This window comes from Cygnus olor, chromosome 16 (assembly GCF_009769625.2).
Source record: "Cygnus olor isolate bCygOlo1 chromosome 16, bCygOlo1.pri.v2, whole genome shotgun sequence".
NCBI classification, from domain to species: domain Eukaryota; kingdom Metazoa; phylum Chordata; class Aves; order Anseriformes; family Anatidae; genus Cygnus; species Cygnus olor.
This window is the reverse complement of record NC_049184.1, coordinates 13995888-14011694: the sequence shown is the minus strand read 5'-3', so window position 1 is coordinate 14011694 and position 15807 is coordinate 13995888. Positions and strand designations below refer to the sequence as shown.

The 15807-nt window shown below is 58.6% G+C and overlaps 2 protein-coding genes across 4 annotated transcripts; one reads left to right on the top strand and one right to left on the bottom strand.

Annotated features, from left to right (window-relative positions):
* The first annotated feature begins 169 nt into the window (after positions 1–169).
* SRMS (src-related kinase lacking C-terminal regulatory tyrosine and N-terminal myristylation sites) lies at positions 170–7575 on the top strand. 2 transcript variants are annotated; one of them, XM_040576083.1, is made up of 8 exons: positions 170–832; positions 2924–3045; positions 3825–3991; positions 4988–5126; positions 5561–5719; positions 6165–6346; positions 6500–6656; positions 6983–7575. In XM_040576083.1, exons 1-8 carry the CDS (start codon positions 477–479, stop codon positions 7174–7176), a joined length of 1476 nt encoding a protein of 491 aa, XP_040432017.1. In that variant the 5' UTR covers positions 170–476; the 3' UTR covers positions 7177–7575. The 2 variants fall into 2 exon arrangements, with proteins under 2 accessions (XP_040432017.1, XP_040432018.1); XM_040576084.1 differs by having other exon boundaries at positions 171–568.
* A 4697-nt stretch (positions 7576–12272) lies between these two features.
* On the bottom strand, positions 12273–14845 carry PPDPF (pancreatic progenitor cell differentiation and proliferation factor). 2 transcript variants are annotated; one of them, XM_040576051.1, is made up of 5 exons: positions 14731–14845; positions 13887–13976; positions 13150–13224; positions 12838–12934; positions 12273–12606 (listed from the first exon to the last, which is right to left on the bottom strand). In XM_040576051.1, exons 2-5 carry the CDS (start codon positions 13939–13941, stop codon positions 12495–12497), a joined length of 339 nt encoding a protein of 112 aa, XP_040431985.1. In that variant the 5' UTR covers positions 13942–13976; positions 14731–14845; the 3' UTR covers positions 12273–12494. The 2 variants fall into 2 exon arrangements, with proteins under 2 accessions (XP_040431985.1, XP_040431986.1); XM_040576052.1 differs by lacking the exon at positions 12838–12934.
* Between the last annotated feature and the right edge of the window lie 962 nt (positions 14846–15807).

Sequence of the window (15807 nt, the reverse complement as noted above, 5' to 3'; positions counted from 1 at the left end):
ATTAACCGGAGCCTGCCACTTCATCACAAGAGCTGCTTACAGAAGCAGAGAGCTGCGCTCCGGCAACGAGCGTGAGAGCAGGCGTTAAAATAATAATTAAAAAGGAAAAAAAAAAAAAAAAAAAGAGAGAGGGAGAAGCCTTTCTCCTTCCCGGCCGCACCGCAGCTCCAGCTGTGCCGGTCTGCCAGATGTGCCCGCAGGTGCGCGCCGGGGCTGCCGCCTGCAGCCGCGTCCCGCCCGCGCACCCACCCCAGCAGCCACCCCACCAGCCCGACCAGTTTCACTTTCAGAAATAGGAACTTGGCGGCGCCGGGCGCCCAGACGCACATGCCGGTCGGGACGAAGGCGGCGAGCTGCCGGCACGCGCAGGGCCCGGGGCCGGCGGGATGAACCCCAGCGCACCCCTTCCTCCGGCTTCCCGAAGGACATAGGAAAAGGAGAGCAGCGGCGGCCGGGCACCACGTCCCCCTCCGGGGATGGAGCAGTTCGTCCGCAAGCGTTTGACCTTCTTGACATCCTTCTGGAACAAGCTGTGGCCCCGCTCCGGCCCGGATAGCTGCTCGCTGGGGTACTTTGGTTCCGATTCTGTTTCGCTGCACTCGGAGCCCAGCTCGGTTTCCTTCATCCCAAAGTCCTCTCTCTTTATCGCTTTATACGCTTTCACAGCCCGCAGTGCAGACGAACTGAGCATAAGCGCAGGGGACAAACTGCGTGTCCTCAGAGAAGAAGGAGAGTATGTCTTAGCCCGGAGGCTGCTGGGGGAACCGGCCATGGGTTACGTCCCCGCCGCCTACGTGGCCAACCTCAGTCAGGGCTCCTCCGCTCACCGGCCGTAAGTACCCGGGGCTCGGACCCCGACGCGTGTCCGTGGCGGGTGGCAGGGTGGCCCCGTGGAGAAAGGCAGCAGGAGCACAAACTCCTCGTCCCCAGCTTTTACAGGGCTGCCGTGGGACCCATCGAGGAGGTTTTCCTGCTCCTGAGAGCGATATTAGTGGGGTGGAGGTGTTCGGTGCGTGGGGACGCAGCAGGGGCAGCGATGCCGGTTCCCCTTCCCTGGTGTCAAACCCTGGCAAGGGACCGGGTGGACCAGGAGGAGATGTGCACGGGGGTAGCTGCGGTGCCGAAAGAGCGGGTCACCGCTTGCTCCAGCTCCTCTGCCTCTCTCCCTGCATTCCTGGGGAGGCAGCAGGGAGGGATGGAGCTGGGGAAGCTGCCAGGAGCTGCGTCTGAGCCCTGCCGGCTCCAAAGAGCCCGGGAACATGGGGAGAAATGGTTTGGGTTGAGACCCGCCGGGGAAGCCTGAAGCTTTTTAAGACCAAGCTGTGCCTGGGCTGTTCTCATGCACCCAGGACCTGGGGTTCCTTCCCTGTCGCCGCCTCTCCCACCTGCACGGAGCTGGGTTAGCCTCCCAGCCCTCTCCCAGCTGGGGAAAACCTGGGCTTGTCGTTGCACGAGACAGCCCGGTCCCAACACGCCAGGCAAAGCGCCCTGAGAGGCTGCTGCTCTCCTGCACGGGGTCCTGAGTGGTGCTCAGCGGTGGGGATGCAGGCGGAGGTCATCACCATGCAGGCTCCCGCTGTCCCCCAGCTGGGGGTAAAGGAAAGCAGGGGCAGGGGCACAGCCTGCAGCCAGCGGGATGGGAAAGACCCTCCCTCCCCACCCTGCCTGCGCTTTGGGGCAAATCGGCGAGATTTAGGACCACGCTGTCGAGAACCTGGGGTTCAGCTCCGCGCTGCGTTCCCGTTGCAGAGAACTGTTCAGCAGGCTGAGACTGAGCACGGGTCTGTGCCCGTGGGTCTGTCCATGTTTGTGGGACCCCATCCCGGGGATGGGGGCGAGGACGATGCCACGGGGCCGGTGAGCAGCCGACGTGCGCGGCTTTGCAGCCGGAGCGAGCCCTGGGCACACAGACTCTCCGGAGCCGCAGGTCGCAGCTGGGTGGTAATTTGTTCAGCTGCAGTAAAGCCATCACGTATAATTTCCTGCACGGCTTCCCAGACGCCGGGGATCCCGGCTAATGACGAAACCTCGGGCTTTGCACGTCCCGGCCGCGTTGGGCTGAACGAAGCAGCCTCTTCCCCGGGCTCGCGTGCGTCACGCGGGCGTTGGGCCCGAGCTGCCAACCTGCCTTTTCTTGCCGGGGGATTTTGTGGCATGAAAAGGGGGGGGGGGGGTTGGCTGGGTCCTCCCCGTCTTGGCTCAGCATTGCTGTCATACCGTGCCGCTGCAGCCGGGAGAGGTCTGCGTGGGTGAGACATGGGTTGGAGGGCTCTGAGAGCTCCTTGTGAGCTGCAGGTCGAGCACTGCGGGGAGCTCCTGCTCCCCTGGCAGGGCAGGTGGGTGCAGCCCCACAAAAAGAGACAGAAATTCCTAATTTTGCTGTTTTCTGAGCTTGGAAGGAAGATAACGCAGCCCATATCCCTGCCTTGGTGCGTGCAGAGGATAAGCTGGAAATTTGTTTTACTTGGAGAGGGGTGAAAGATGCCTTCTGCCAAGCACTGAAGATAAAAACAAACAAACGAACAAACAAAAACAACAAGGAAATGGTTTGAAGTTAGGAAATTTAGGAAATTGTGCTAAAATGCAACAAGTACCCATGAAAGCAAGGAAATGAAGCAGCCCCGGGTGCAGGCTGGCCACGGTGCACGAGGGCAGAGGCGTTTACAGGCTCTGTGCCACTCGGGAGGTGGCTGCTCGGAGGATGAGCAAGCTGGGGGGGGCTGCTCCCATCCCCTGGCTCAGCTGGGGCTGGGTGAGGGTGCTGGAGCTCTGGGGGACTGCTGCAGCCCTGGCTGTGTGAACCCTGTGCGTGCATAACCCCGCTGCATCCTGCCCCGGCCCTTGGCCCTGGGGGTCAGGGACCAGGTCCTTGGCCCTGGGGGGGCCCTGGCCTGGCTCTGACCGGCCTCTGCTCTCCCCCCAGCTGGTATTTCAGCAAGATCAGCCGCAGCGAGGCCGAGCAGCTCCTCCTCTCGCCTCCCAACCAGCACGGCTCCTTCCTCGTCCGGGACAGCGAGAGCAACAAGGGCGAGTACTCTCTCTCAGGTAATTTTGGGGCAATTACCCAGAGGAAATGAGCACAGGGAAAGGAGCCAGGCCGTTCCCGGGAGCAGCTCCTGGCTCAGCCAGCACAGGGGCAGAAAAATGTGGAAATACGTTTAAAGTTTCTTGTTGAAAGGAGCTAACTGCTTCCTAAAGGCAGGGGGAGAGCTAATGGGTGCAGGCGTGGAGTGCTGGAGGACCGTGGCAAAGGAAAGTGCCTTGCTCCTGCCAAGGGTACGAAAGCCACGAACAGTTTACCGCTGTTTAATGACAGTTTTGCAGCCCTAACTCCCGGAATTTCATTCCAGTGGCTTTTGTCATCCGAGGATTGTCTAAAAGCACGCTGCCACTCCGGGTTGCCAGGGCCTGGGCAGCTCCCTGGGAGGTTCAGCCCGGGCAGCATTGCTCCCCTCTGCTCCTCTCCAAACCAAACATCTCCCAGAAATTCCTGGCAAGCCCCACGTCCCCAGAGTCCCCACGCCGCGGCGTGCCTTCCGCAGGTACAGCCGCTTCTGATTCATCGACCTCGGTGTACTCAGGTGCTCTCTGAGCAGCTCGTTTGCATGGGGAATGAGTTCCTCTGCCAAAGCATCGCCTCCCCGGTCCAAAGCCACCCACTGCCAGGAGCCTGCTGAGCCGGGAGCTGGGGGAAGGAGGGGGCGCAAAGCTCCGGGGCGAACTGAGTTGCTTTAGGGGGAATTCAAGAGCCTGGGAGTGGGAGCGGAGGGGTTCAGCGGGACGCGGGCAGGAGCTGAGATTTCCCCCTCCTGGGCTCCCTACAGTGCGTAACCACGCCAAAGTCAGCCATTTCCGCATCTGCAAGAGCCCCGGGGGCAGCCTGTACATCCAGAAGGGGCACCCCTTCCCCGACATGGAGGAGCTCCTCGCCTTCTACACCGAGAACTGGAAGGTCATCCAGAGCCCCTTGCTGCAGCCCTGCAGCCCCACGGTGCGTACCGGCTCCTGCCGCTGCCGTCCGCCCCCTTCCCCGGATTTTTTAATCTCCTTTTGGCCGAGCTGGGTACATCTGCTGTTTTTTTTTTTTTTGCTGGCAGGTGCCTGGCAGGTTTGACTTATTTAGTTACTTTTTGCCTAGAAGACTTCCAGAGTGGGAAGAGAGGAAAGGAAAGGAAAAAAAAAAAAAAAGGAAAAATAGAAATAATGCCTATCCCTTTGGGATCTGAGCTCTGTTAAACTAAAAATTTAGATACACCATTAATTCAGCTGTCAGCTTTGCTTTATTGGCCATGTTAAGGGTGAAGGTATTATTTACGTGTATGTATAGCTGCCCTACCCTGGCTTTTTGTCCAGCCAAAATGCACAAGCTTTTCTGAAATGTTTGCTCCATGACAAAGACTAGAAACCACGTTGCTACAAGTCCCTTCGATACTGAGTCAGGAAATAGCTGTGCTTCCAAGTTTTTTGAGAATATAATAAAACCATATTGCTTTTACATGGTTTTCATGCTAATTACCGTGGCACTCATAAATCCAACTGCGATACCAATCCCAAATTACCAGCTCACTTCCTGATTAGAAGATTAGAAATACATTCACCAATTGTGGCTAAGAAATAACAATTAAACATGTGAATAATTTGAGAGTGAGATAGAAAGGCATCAGATAAAAGAAATGCTTAATGACCTGAAGTCTCGATCAGCCATCGCATGCAACGATATTCATTTAGTCACTTTTATTTAGCGGTGGACAGAGAGAAAAGCCACTTTGGGGGGTGATGAGGGGGATTTGAACACCTCAAATTCCTGATATTTACACAGTCCCCGTGCACGCCGTGCCCCCTGCAGAGGCTGCCCCGCGCTTTGTGCCCCCAGGGAGCACTTGGCCACTATTGCACCGTGCCCGGGGCGCTGCCACCGGCACCGAGAGCTGGTGCTGGCCGTGCCGCAGGTCCCGGCGGGTCCAAGCGTGCCGTGCCCCTTCCGCAGACCCCCCCCGAGAGGGACGGCTGGGAGCGCCCGCGCTGGGAGTTCACCCTGCGGAGGAAGCTGGGCGAGGGCTACTTCGGAGAGGTGTGGGAAGGGCTGTGGAGGAACTCCGTGCCGGTGGCCATCAAGATCATCAAAGGTGCGTGGGGGAGAGGACGTCGGTGGTGGTCTACGGGGTCTCTCGGTCACTGACACAACGTTCACCCCCTTTTGTTTCCGAGCTGGCAAGTAGCCGCTGGTCTGTGGATCCAGCCAAGTGTGGGCTGCGCCTCTACAAAATGGCTCAGTCCAGTGGGCTTGTGATAATTGATAAGTCAAATTAAGCTAAGTTAATTCAGACGGGTTTGTGATAAGTCCCAGTGGAACAATGACGCTGAAAATGGGATCCAAAGCCCCGTGGGAAACATCTCACGGGTGTTTGGATCGGAGGTGCTGGGTGGGCAGGTATCAGCCCTGAAAACAGGGGTGGGCTGCAGGCGGGGGAAGGTCCTCATCCCAAATTAGCGGTGCTGAGCACCCAGTGTCTGGGTGAGAAAGTGGCTCATGATGGCCGCGCCGGCTTTCCCCCCCCAGCTGACATGAAGGCAGAAGACTTCACCAAGGAGATCCAGAACCTGAAGCGCTTGAGGCACGAGAAGCTGATCCAGCTGCACGCTGTCTGCTCGCTGGATGAGCCCGTGTACATCATAACTGAGCTCATGCGGAAGGGCAACCTCCACAGCTACCTCAACAGTGAGTGCCGCTGGTGGCAACATGGGGAGTGGGCCTCTGGGCCAGAAGGGCTCCAGGTGGCCCTACAAACTCGAGTGAGGACCCTAAGAGAGAACAAGCTCTGTCTTTGTCCTGTTGTCAGCCGTAATGCAGAGCAATCCTTAGGGGCTTGGTGGAGGAGGTCCTGGGTGACCCCAAGACTGGAAGACACAGTCTGGTGTCATCCCTTTGGTGTCCCACCAGCACGCAGAAACCCCTCGGTTGTGTTTGGGCAATGCCACCTGTGCTGGGAGTGGTTGGGTTGGATGGTTAACTCTGGTTAGATGGGACCTCAGATTTAAGGTTCTTCACCTCCCCCTGGAATAACGGGTCCCATACTGCCAGCGCAGGGTCTTCTCCCAAACCAGGACACCTAAAATAGATGTGGCTAGATTGCCCCAAATGCCTGGGTCATTTGGGTTAACAGGTCCTGAAGGGAAGTCCCTGGGCACCTCCCACCTGCTCAACATCGCCTGCCAAGTGGCGGATGGGATGAGGTACCTGGAGGAGAAGCACATTGTCCACCGGGACTTGGCGGCCAGAAACATCCTGGTGGGAGAGGAACTCACCTGCAAAATCGCCGATTTTGGGCTGGCCCGGCTCCTCAAGGTCAGTCAGCAGGATCTGCAGGCCACCGAGCTGCCCCAGGCTGCAGCCAGCCTCTGCTGCCCCTTCTCTAAACCACAACCCCAGCAAGACCCCAAAAGCAGCGGCTGCATTCCTCATTCAGTCCCTCAAAACCGTTCTCCCATTCCTTTCCAGGATGACATCTACTCCACCAGCAGCAGCACCAAAATCCCGGTGAAGTGGACAGCCCCGGAGGCAGCCAACTACCGTACCTACTCCCTCAAGTCCGACGTCTGGTCCTACGGGATCCTGCTCTACGAAGTCTTCACCTACGGGCAGATCCCCTACGAAGGTAGCGCTGGTGGGCCCCTCCAGCACCGCTCCATCTGCACTCCAAGCAGCTTTTCCTTCCACAGTGGAGCTGGAAACACCTCCTGTGTCATGAGATTGTTCACTTTGGGGATTGCTTAGAGGGATTTTCGGTGCTGGCAGAGGGGGTGCACAACCCAGGGGGCTGGAAGGTGCTGGGGGCTGGATGATCCATCCCATGCTGAGCCTGTGGCTGATGCCATTTTGTAGCAGCACTGCTTGACATCTTGGCCCGTTGCAGGTCACGACACACCATCGGGGTGTCCTCTGGCGCCGTTAGAGTGAGGGGAATCTTCTCCTTCCTTGCAGGAATGACGAACCAAGAAACCGTACGGCAAATCACCAGGGGCTACCGCCTCCCCCGGCCCAGCTCCTGCCCCCCTGAGATCTACAGCATCATGCTGGAGTGCTGGAGCGGCAACACGGAGGAGCGGCCCACCTTCCTGGCGCTGCGGGAGAAGCTGGGCTTCATCTACAGGCGCCTGCTCAACTCCCTGTCCTGAGGCCCCTTCCCACCACCCTTCCTGCAAAGCCCCCTCCACGCCAGCTCTTGCCGAGTGGCTCCTTCCTCCTCTCTCACCCTCCACCAGGGCTCCGAGGAAGGCACGTCCCCCCCAAAAAACTGCCCGTGGCCCCTCTCGGTGAGGACGCAGGGAGGTGGCCAAGGGAAAAGGCAACGAGGTGGGGAGGATTCGTTGCCGGAGCTTGGCCATGTCTTGAGAAGCCCCGTGGCAGTGAAGGCATCACCCCAGGTTCACATCTCCGTTCAGCCAGTAGGGAGGGAGGTCCCTGCCGCTCCCCACACCCACATGAAGGTTCGCAGTTTGTGTCCAGTCGTGGCTCCGCTTGATTTTCTTGTAGCGTGTGTCCGGTGTATTTATCAATAAATGCGTGCGCATCCATCTGTCCGTCCATCCATCCACCCACCCATCCGTCTGTCCGTCCACCCATCCGTACATCCACACATCCGTCTGTCCATCCACCCATCCATCCATCTGTCCATCCGTCCATCCATCCATCCATCCATCCATCCATCCATCCGCCCGAGCTGGGGCAGTGCCGGCTGCTCTGCCCTCTCCGCGCTGCCCCACCAGAGGACGGAGGTGTGCAACCAGCCCTGCTCCTGCGAACACAGCTGGAACATCTCCGGGTGGGCTTTAAGCCCTCGGGAGGATCAACCCCACTCCCGCAGGCAGCTCTGCTCCAGCTCCTCGTCTCGGCCACCATCGTGTGGCTGCTCCAAGGAAAATGACTTATTTAAAACCGTGCCTGCTCAGCCAAGGTGCAGACAATGGAGGCAGGTGCAGACACTGTTTATAAGATGCTGCTTCACCCGGTTTTGCTGCAGCACAGAGGCATTTAACCCTTCGGCATGGTTTCCTAGGGCTCCCCTGCAACACCAGGGCATGGTGCCCACCGCGCTCTGGCAACCTGGGGCGAGCGGAGCTGGATGGGGAAATACTGGGGAGCGAGAGAATGCTTCTGGCCTTTTGTCCAAAAATCAGTGCCCGACTACAAGTGGAGACACTGGAAAAGAGCTGCGTCTAGACTGGGATTTAGAGTCGCCGTTGATGCTGTGCTCTGGGGGTGCACAGACACCCCCCTAGAAAGGCTGGCCATGGGGACGCTTGTCTTTCCGTCACACCCACGGTGCAAATCTCCCATCACCTCCATCACCGAGCCCCCGCTCACTGCCGGGGTGCAGCATCCCAGGAGCATCCGAAACCTCCTCCCCACCAGAGCTGGGGGCAGGGTTTCTCCTTTTGCCCACCCCGTGCGTGCTCCCTGGGGCCGGGCTGTCCCTGGCAGCAGTGAAAGGACTCCTTGAAAGGCAGCCCCGGGAGCGCTGCCAGGGTGCCTGCTGCACGCAGCATCCCCCGGGGCCGGGGGGCAGGCAGTGGATGAAAGGCAGCCCTGCACAGCTGGGGCTGTGTGGGTTGAGATTTCCCCCTGCTGAGCCCGTTTTGCCTGATTGCAGGAGGGCTGGTGGTCGGTGGGACTGAACTGCTGGTGGGGTTGGAGTATATAAAGATAATAAAGTTCAGGCAGTGCTCTCCTTGTCTGAGGAGCAGCTGTGCTGTGCGAAATAGCAGAAAAGAAGCTGGTGTGAGTTGAGTGAAGCCCTGTGGATGAGGGGCCTGGGAAGGGGAGGTGGGAATGTGGTCTAGGTGTGCTGTGCTGGGGTCTGGACACGTTTCCTTTGGAGCCCCAGAAAGTTCCCAAGTCCCTGGGAGCTGCTCTGCTCCTGAGCCCAGTCTGTGTCCTGGGAAAGCTGCAGCTCTGGGCTTGACTGATCCCACCTGGATCAATCCGGTTGGATTTGCCACGGTGTTTGGGAACGGTTTCAAGAGGCAACATTCATCTTGCAAAGCGTTTTGCAGCCTTATCGACCACCTCTGCGCTGTCCCAGTCTGATGAGAAACCAAAGAGCGAAGCTGTGGCTGGCAGGTAGGGGTTCGCTGCATGCCGGGAAGGGGCTGGGATGTGCACGGTAGGGCCCTTGCAGCAGGAGAAGCAAACATGCAGGTCTCGCTGCCACGAGGTGGTGCTAAGAATGAAATAAATGGGAGGCAGCGGGTGTGCGTGGGGCTGCGGGATCTCTCCTGCATGCACTCAGCCCGCAGCAATGCAACAGCGGCCGGTGTGGAGAGGGGACACGGCCAAGCTTGGTGGTGCCCACAGCAGCTTCTCCTTCCTCCTCTGCAGCCGCACTAACAGGCGAGCTGCTGCTTGCGTTTGTCCTCCAGCATTGCTGCTGGGTGCTGGCATCTCTCTGAGTCCGTGCTTGTTTTGGAAAGGAAGATGTGGTTGGAGGGGGAGCCCTGATTTTCTCACCTTCTCCCAGGGTCTCAGCCTGGGCAGGGTGCTCAGCTTCCCACCAGGACTGGAGATGTGGTGGGGCACCAGGCTGTTCCCAAAATCTGGCCGGAGCTGCCGGTGCCCAGACCTTTCCGAAGCTCCCTGGGGTGGGCAATGCAAGCGGTGCTGTCACAGGCATCCGCCTGCTCTGGTTTCAGCAAGGCACGTGCCCTGTTGGTGGATTGGAGCTGGCCGAGTGGCATTTGAAAACAGTGCCAGGCTAATGCAATGCATTTCAGCTGTGTCACTTGTTCCTATTTTTAACGTCCCACATTGGCTTTTTGTGGAGGGTGAGGGGAATGCAAGCTTCTGGAGAGGAAAAAAAAAAAAAAAAAAAAACACATCCCAAAGCAGTAAAAGCAGGAAATGAAAGCAAGTATTTCTCATGCTGGGCTGCTGCAAGAGCTCTAACAACAGAGGGGTGGCACGAGGGTGGCTGCAAGGACCAAGGGCGAGTAGAAAGCACGAGCTATTTTTGCCCAAATATGCGAGTTAATCAACAGCCAAAACGCTGCGTCCTGTAAAGCAGCACGAGGCAGAGCTGAAGAGGGGATGTCTGTCCCTGGTGGGGTGCTTGTGGCACCCAGTGACTCTCCTGCTGTCCTGTGTTGATGCACAAAGCATCAGAGGAGGGGGGGGGGGGGGCCCGAACTGGCATTCCCCGTTCATGATCTTGCTGGTGCTGGTACCTGTGCCCTCTGGCACGACCCTGCCTGGTCCTGGCAAAAACACTCGGCCTCTCCTTGGGCCACTCTCAGCATCTCTAGGTGCAAAACCAAAAAGCTGTGTGCAGACACGGGGCTGCTCTAAGCTCTTCTAAGAGGTTTGGCTTTATTATTATTATTACGAGCGGTGAGAAAATAGAGTAGAGCAGAACAGTTCAGTTGGAAGGGACTTTCAAAAATCACCTAGTCCAACTGCCTGACCATTGCAAGGCTGACCAAAAATTAATGCATAATATTGAGGGCACTATTAACAATAATAATTACTATTAAACACTAACAGGCATGGGATTGACTTTGGTTGTCTTTAAATACCCCTCCAAACTATGGGGAGCATAGCACAGGGGGGCTCTGCATGCACATACATGCAGGATGCCTATGCCTGCTCCCAGTGGCCCCCATCCCTTCCTCCTGGCACCCTGCAAGCGATGCTGCCTCATTCAACCCAAGCTGAAATTCCTTTTCTAAAGAGGAAATTGCAAAAACTTCGGGCTCCCTGATACCTGGCCCCACATGCAGCGTGAGGCTGGTGCTGCAGTCGCTGCTCCCAACCCGAGCGGCCTCGCAGCGGGAGAGAGCTCAGCCTCGAGAGGGGCCCCTGGGTGATTTGGGGAGGGCTCAGACGTGCTGGCTGGGCTCCAGTTTGCTCAGGCGAAGTTTCCCTGTAGGGTTACGCCGGGACGGGGCTCGTGGCCTCGCTGTGCTGGGGCCGCTGCCAAGCGAAGCGAGAAGCCCTGCCCTAAAGCACTTGGTAGTAAAATGCAGCAAATGTGGGCCAAACCGGAGATTTGGTCCCCTCTGTGGGAAAACTCAACATGGAGATGAGGCGGCCACACAGTGAGGGTCAAGGGAATGCCTTGCAGCACCCTAAATCAGGATGGGAGAGCCTTGACCCAGCCGGTGGCATTGCCTAGAGCTGGGTGAAGCCAGGCAGAGGGGCCAGCCAGAGCCCAGGGATGTCAGGATTGGTGCCCTTGCTTTGCCACGGCCTCCCCTGGGGGGGGGGCCCACTCGGTCTGGACCTCGGCGTCACGAGACAAACAAGCAAACACGGCAATATTGACTTGATCAGTCTGTGTCCACGCTTCAATCTGCAGGCCATTTAAAAAAAAAAAAAAAAAAACAGAAAGAAAAAAAAAAAACACCTTATTTTTCCAAACTGTGGGGCTTCTCCAGGGAATTAATAGCAGATACAACCTGCTGCTCCCCATCCCGGGGTGAGCAGCAGCAGACGCTGGGCTTGCCCCCCAGGGTGGTGCTTGCCCCCCTTGCCACCCCAGCAGCCAGGCAGCACCCCTCGACTTGCTTTGCTCAAAAAGGACCCCCCCCCCCCCTTTACCCTCCACCCCCTCTATTATCCTGTGCTTTGTGATGTTTAGAGGCTGTTGTGCATCCCATGGTGGGCAGCCACGTGTCCCTGTGTGTCCCACACGTTTGCTGCGGGCTGGCAGTGCCTCAGGGAGCCCCTGCAGCACCGACACAGAGCAGGGCAGCCGCCTCTCCCCATGCTGGAAAACCGCTCTGACAGCGGCGGATGGAGCACACAGCTTTGCCCTTTGCCCCCCCCCGGGATGCTGGGGCACAAAGTCACCGTGGCCTCGCACAGACCTCGTGCTGGGAGCAGGGCAGGGAGCTCCACATCTGGAAACCTGCCCTGAGGTTTGCTTGGACTCCAGCAGGAGCTGGCACCTCGTCCCTCTCACACCCAGGGACCTCTGTTTGCTCCCAGCCCACGCACAGCAGGCACCAGTGCAGGGCAGCAGAGAGGAAAGAAAGGCTGGGGGGAGACTGCACGGAGCCGGATCCTGCTCACGCGCAGGGGGCACATGCAGTGAGTCACGCTGGCACGGCCACAGCTGGCTCAGAGCTGCTCACCCCCTGCAAAAATCCCTCCCCGCGTTACCCTACTGGAAATGCTGTGGTTGGAGGCTGCGCTGTCTCCTCCAGCCCCATCGCCATCCCCGGCTCAGCCCCAGCCTGGCAGGACTCCCATCCCCGGCGAAAAACAACCCTCAGGGTTTTTTTAAAAGGCTGCTCGAGTTTATTAGTTACCATTGAACAAGTACAAAGTACAGAATTGTGTCACCAAGTCTGCGCAGAAAGGTGTAGTTGCGTTAAGAAATATAGTAAAAAAAGCTGGTGTAGAAGCTGCTGGGGGTCTGCTGCTTTATTTTGTTCCCCCGTAGTGCTTTCATCTCTGAGCAGCCCGACTCCTCGAGGGGCTGTGCCTGCCGGCACGCTCAGGACGAGGGTCCGAGGCTGGGCTCGCTGGTGTGCCGCCTCCGTCCTGCTCCTGCTGCTGGCACCAGCGCACATGCCAGCTGCCCTGCCGGCACCTGCGGCGCTCCCAAGCTGTGGGACAAAGCAAAAAAAAAAAATATTTAAAAAGGGGCAGGCTGATGCCAGGGCTTTTTGTTGTCACCCTGTGTTTATTTCCACAGCCCAGGAGCGGCTGTGCTGGGCAGGGAGACCCAAGGGATGTCACCCAAAGGGTCAGGACGTGACAGGGATGTCCCTAGCTGCCCCGGGTGGCTCTGTCCCCGGTCATCTCATCCCAGTGCCACGCTGGAGGAATGCGCTCACCTCTCCGAGGACTCTGACACGGTTGTCATGGCCGGGGGATTCGTCTTCCCGAAGAAGAAGCTGGCCCACCACTGGCCGGGGTCAGATTTGGGCAGCCCTGGGGGGATGGCACAGGTCAGGGCACCCCGGGCAGCACTGCCACCGCCCCGCTCTCATCCCAGAGTCTGGGTTTTGCCTCCCAGGAGATTTGCACAGCTCCACGCTTCCCCCAAACATCCCAAACAGATTTCCAAGCGTGGGATGTTTTTGCTGAGACCTTTAGGGGATGCAGCTCACCACGGCCCACGGAACCAGCCGCGACCATGCACGTACCCGGGTGGTGCGGGATGACCTCCCCGTAGTCTGAGCTGCTGCAGGAGCTGTTGCTGGACGTGGAGCTCAGGCGCCCTGCAGAAAAAAACCCAGAGCCAGCAGTCAGCACTGGCCCTTGGCACCACGAGACACAGAGCCCTGGTGCCACAGCTCGGGCTCGCCGCTGGCTCTGTCTCACTTCAGGGCTCGCCCAGTTTTAGTGCCAAGCCAGTAAAAACCAGTAGGAAGGAAATACTGCAGAGATTACACGCTGGCCAACATCAGGTAGCAGAAAAGCATGTAAAACCCGTGTAGGAAACCACTTCCACCCCCAAGGACGTTTCTGAATGGCTTTGCATTGTATGCAACACTTGGAAGCCTTTATGGATGTCTCAGGGCCAAGAGGGTGCAGATTTCTGCCCATAATCCATGCAGTTTTAGCCCGATTGCTATAAACCTGTTACTAGTTTCAGCTCCAGGGAAATATTTTAATCCCCTCTGGTTTAGGCAGTCCCTCAAACCAGAAAGTTGCCCCCCCCCCAAGGAGAGGCACCAGGAGCTGCCATTGTCCAGGCTGGTTTTGGAGCTCATTTTCACAGCAATGGTGCACGAGGCATTCGAAGCCAGCCCCTTGCCCACAAGGTTAGCAGCAAGGAAAGGGGTCTCCAGCTAGAACGAGCTACTGAGCACCTCCTTTCTTGCCAAGGAGCTCTCGGGGGGCTCCTACCAAGACCCCGGCACCCCCCCCATGCTCTTACTTCTGCGGTAGTTGTGCGTGGCCATGAGCGAGCCGCTGGATGGGATCGATGCCATGGTGCTTGGTCTTGGGTGCTGCACGGACCTGAAACCTGCAGGAAAAGGGGCGGCCGTCACTGCGGGGGGACCTGCTGCAGCCCCCACCCTGCCTGGGACGGACCTGGGACAGCACCCAAAAAGCTGCAGGGGGTTAAATTGGGCAATTTGGTGACTGCTCTGGGGATCTGACAGCACGGTGACCCTACACGGGTTATGGGGGCTACTGCGCACAGCCCCACTTGTGCCCGAACCTGCAGGTGTGTGCGAAGCCAAAATCCCCACAAACATCTGCGTGCGCAGCCCCTGTGCGGCCCCCCCGGCCCCTGCTGGATGTTCTGCCTCTCTGCACAAAGTTTCTTTCCTGGTGTCCACGTTTGGGAGTTACAAACCTCAGAGCTGAAAGCCCAGGCGTGCTTTGCGGGGGGGCACGGGCTGGGCCCCCCTGGCACGCAGGGGTGGTCCCTGGGGGGAAACTGAGGCACGGGGCTGGCAGGGCTGACCCACGCGTGTCACCCCGAGGGGACCCGCAGCTGCCGCACTCGGGGTGCTCAGCCCCGGCCCCAAACCAGCCCCTCCCGAGCACCCCCCCCGCCAAATTCCCCAAATCCCCACGGGCTGCCCCATTTCCCCACCGACCCCCCCCGTGCTCCAACGAGCCACCCTTGAGGCCAGGTGCCTCCCACGCACCTGCAGACCCCCGAATCCCCCCGAACCCCCCCCCCTCGCCCCCCTATTAGCACCACCCAATGCCCACCGCCCCCTCCCGGATCGCCTGCAACGCCGAGCACCCCCGCGGCCGCGGCGCACCTGGGCGGGCAGGCGCTAGGACCCTGCGGGGTCGCTCGGCGGCGGCTGCGCCGCCCGAGGAGCGCAGCGGCCGCGTCCGCTCCGCACGGCCTCAGCCGCGGCGCTGCCGGCCCCGCCCCCCGGGCCCGCCCTTATATCCCCTCGGGCCACGCCCCCCGCGCCTCGCCGCCAACGAGGCTGCGGGGAAAGAGAGAGGGCACGCCCACTGGCATCGAAGGGGCGGGGCTGGCGGGTGGAACGCCACGCCCCCTTGGTCTGGCCCCGCTCCCTGGCCGGGCCGGGCTGGGGGCTCCGGGTAGCGGCCGCGTTGGGGCCCGGTGGTTTCCTGACGGTGTTCCACCGGTCGCCGGGTTTTGGGGGGGAGGAGGTTTAAAAACATAAAGGTTTAAAAAATCGCAGGCCGTGAGACCTTTGGGTAGTCAAAAAATGCAGAAAAAAAAATCAAAAAATGAAGAAAAATTTCGAAAAATGCAGGAAAAAAATCAAAAAAATGCAGAAAAAAATCCCAAAACGCACTGAAAATGACTAAATGCATAAAATACCCGGGGAAAGCAGAATGTTACAGCAGATCTGCGGGATGGGAACGTGGTCGGGAACACGGCAAAGCCAAAGCAGCACCGAAAGGTTGCAAAAATCCCGCACGACATCTGCAGGGGCAGCTCAGGGTCATCTTTTAGTCATTTAATCATATTTTTTTTCATCATTTTTTGGGGGTTTGAAGACAGAAGAAGCCCGTTGCCCAGCCCCGAGTGGTTCCTGCGCAAACTCTGCCCGCGGTAGGGTTTCACCCCAACCAGCCCGTCATTTTGGTGGTAAATCCGGATTTATTTGTTAAGCACGGGGACAAGCAGCCAGCATCAGGCAGGTTGCTCCGTTGTGCTGACTTGGTGCTTTCTGGGCAATGAGTTTGCCAAAGGCCGCGATGGACTTTGAATACACAAATGCGAGCATTTCGCATTGGTTTCGCATGGTTTCGTGCCCAGCATTAGGATTTGTTTTTCTGCCTCATGCTCTGGCAGAGGTTTGGTTTCAGGGGTCCCTGGGACCCCCGGGCTGGCCCTGCTGGGTGTTTTGCTC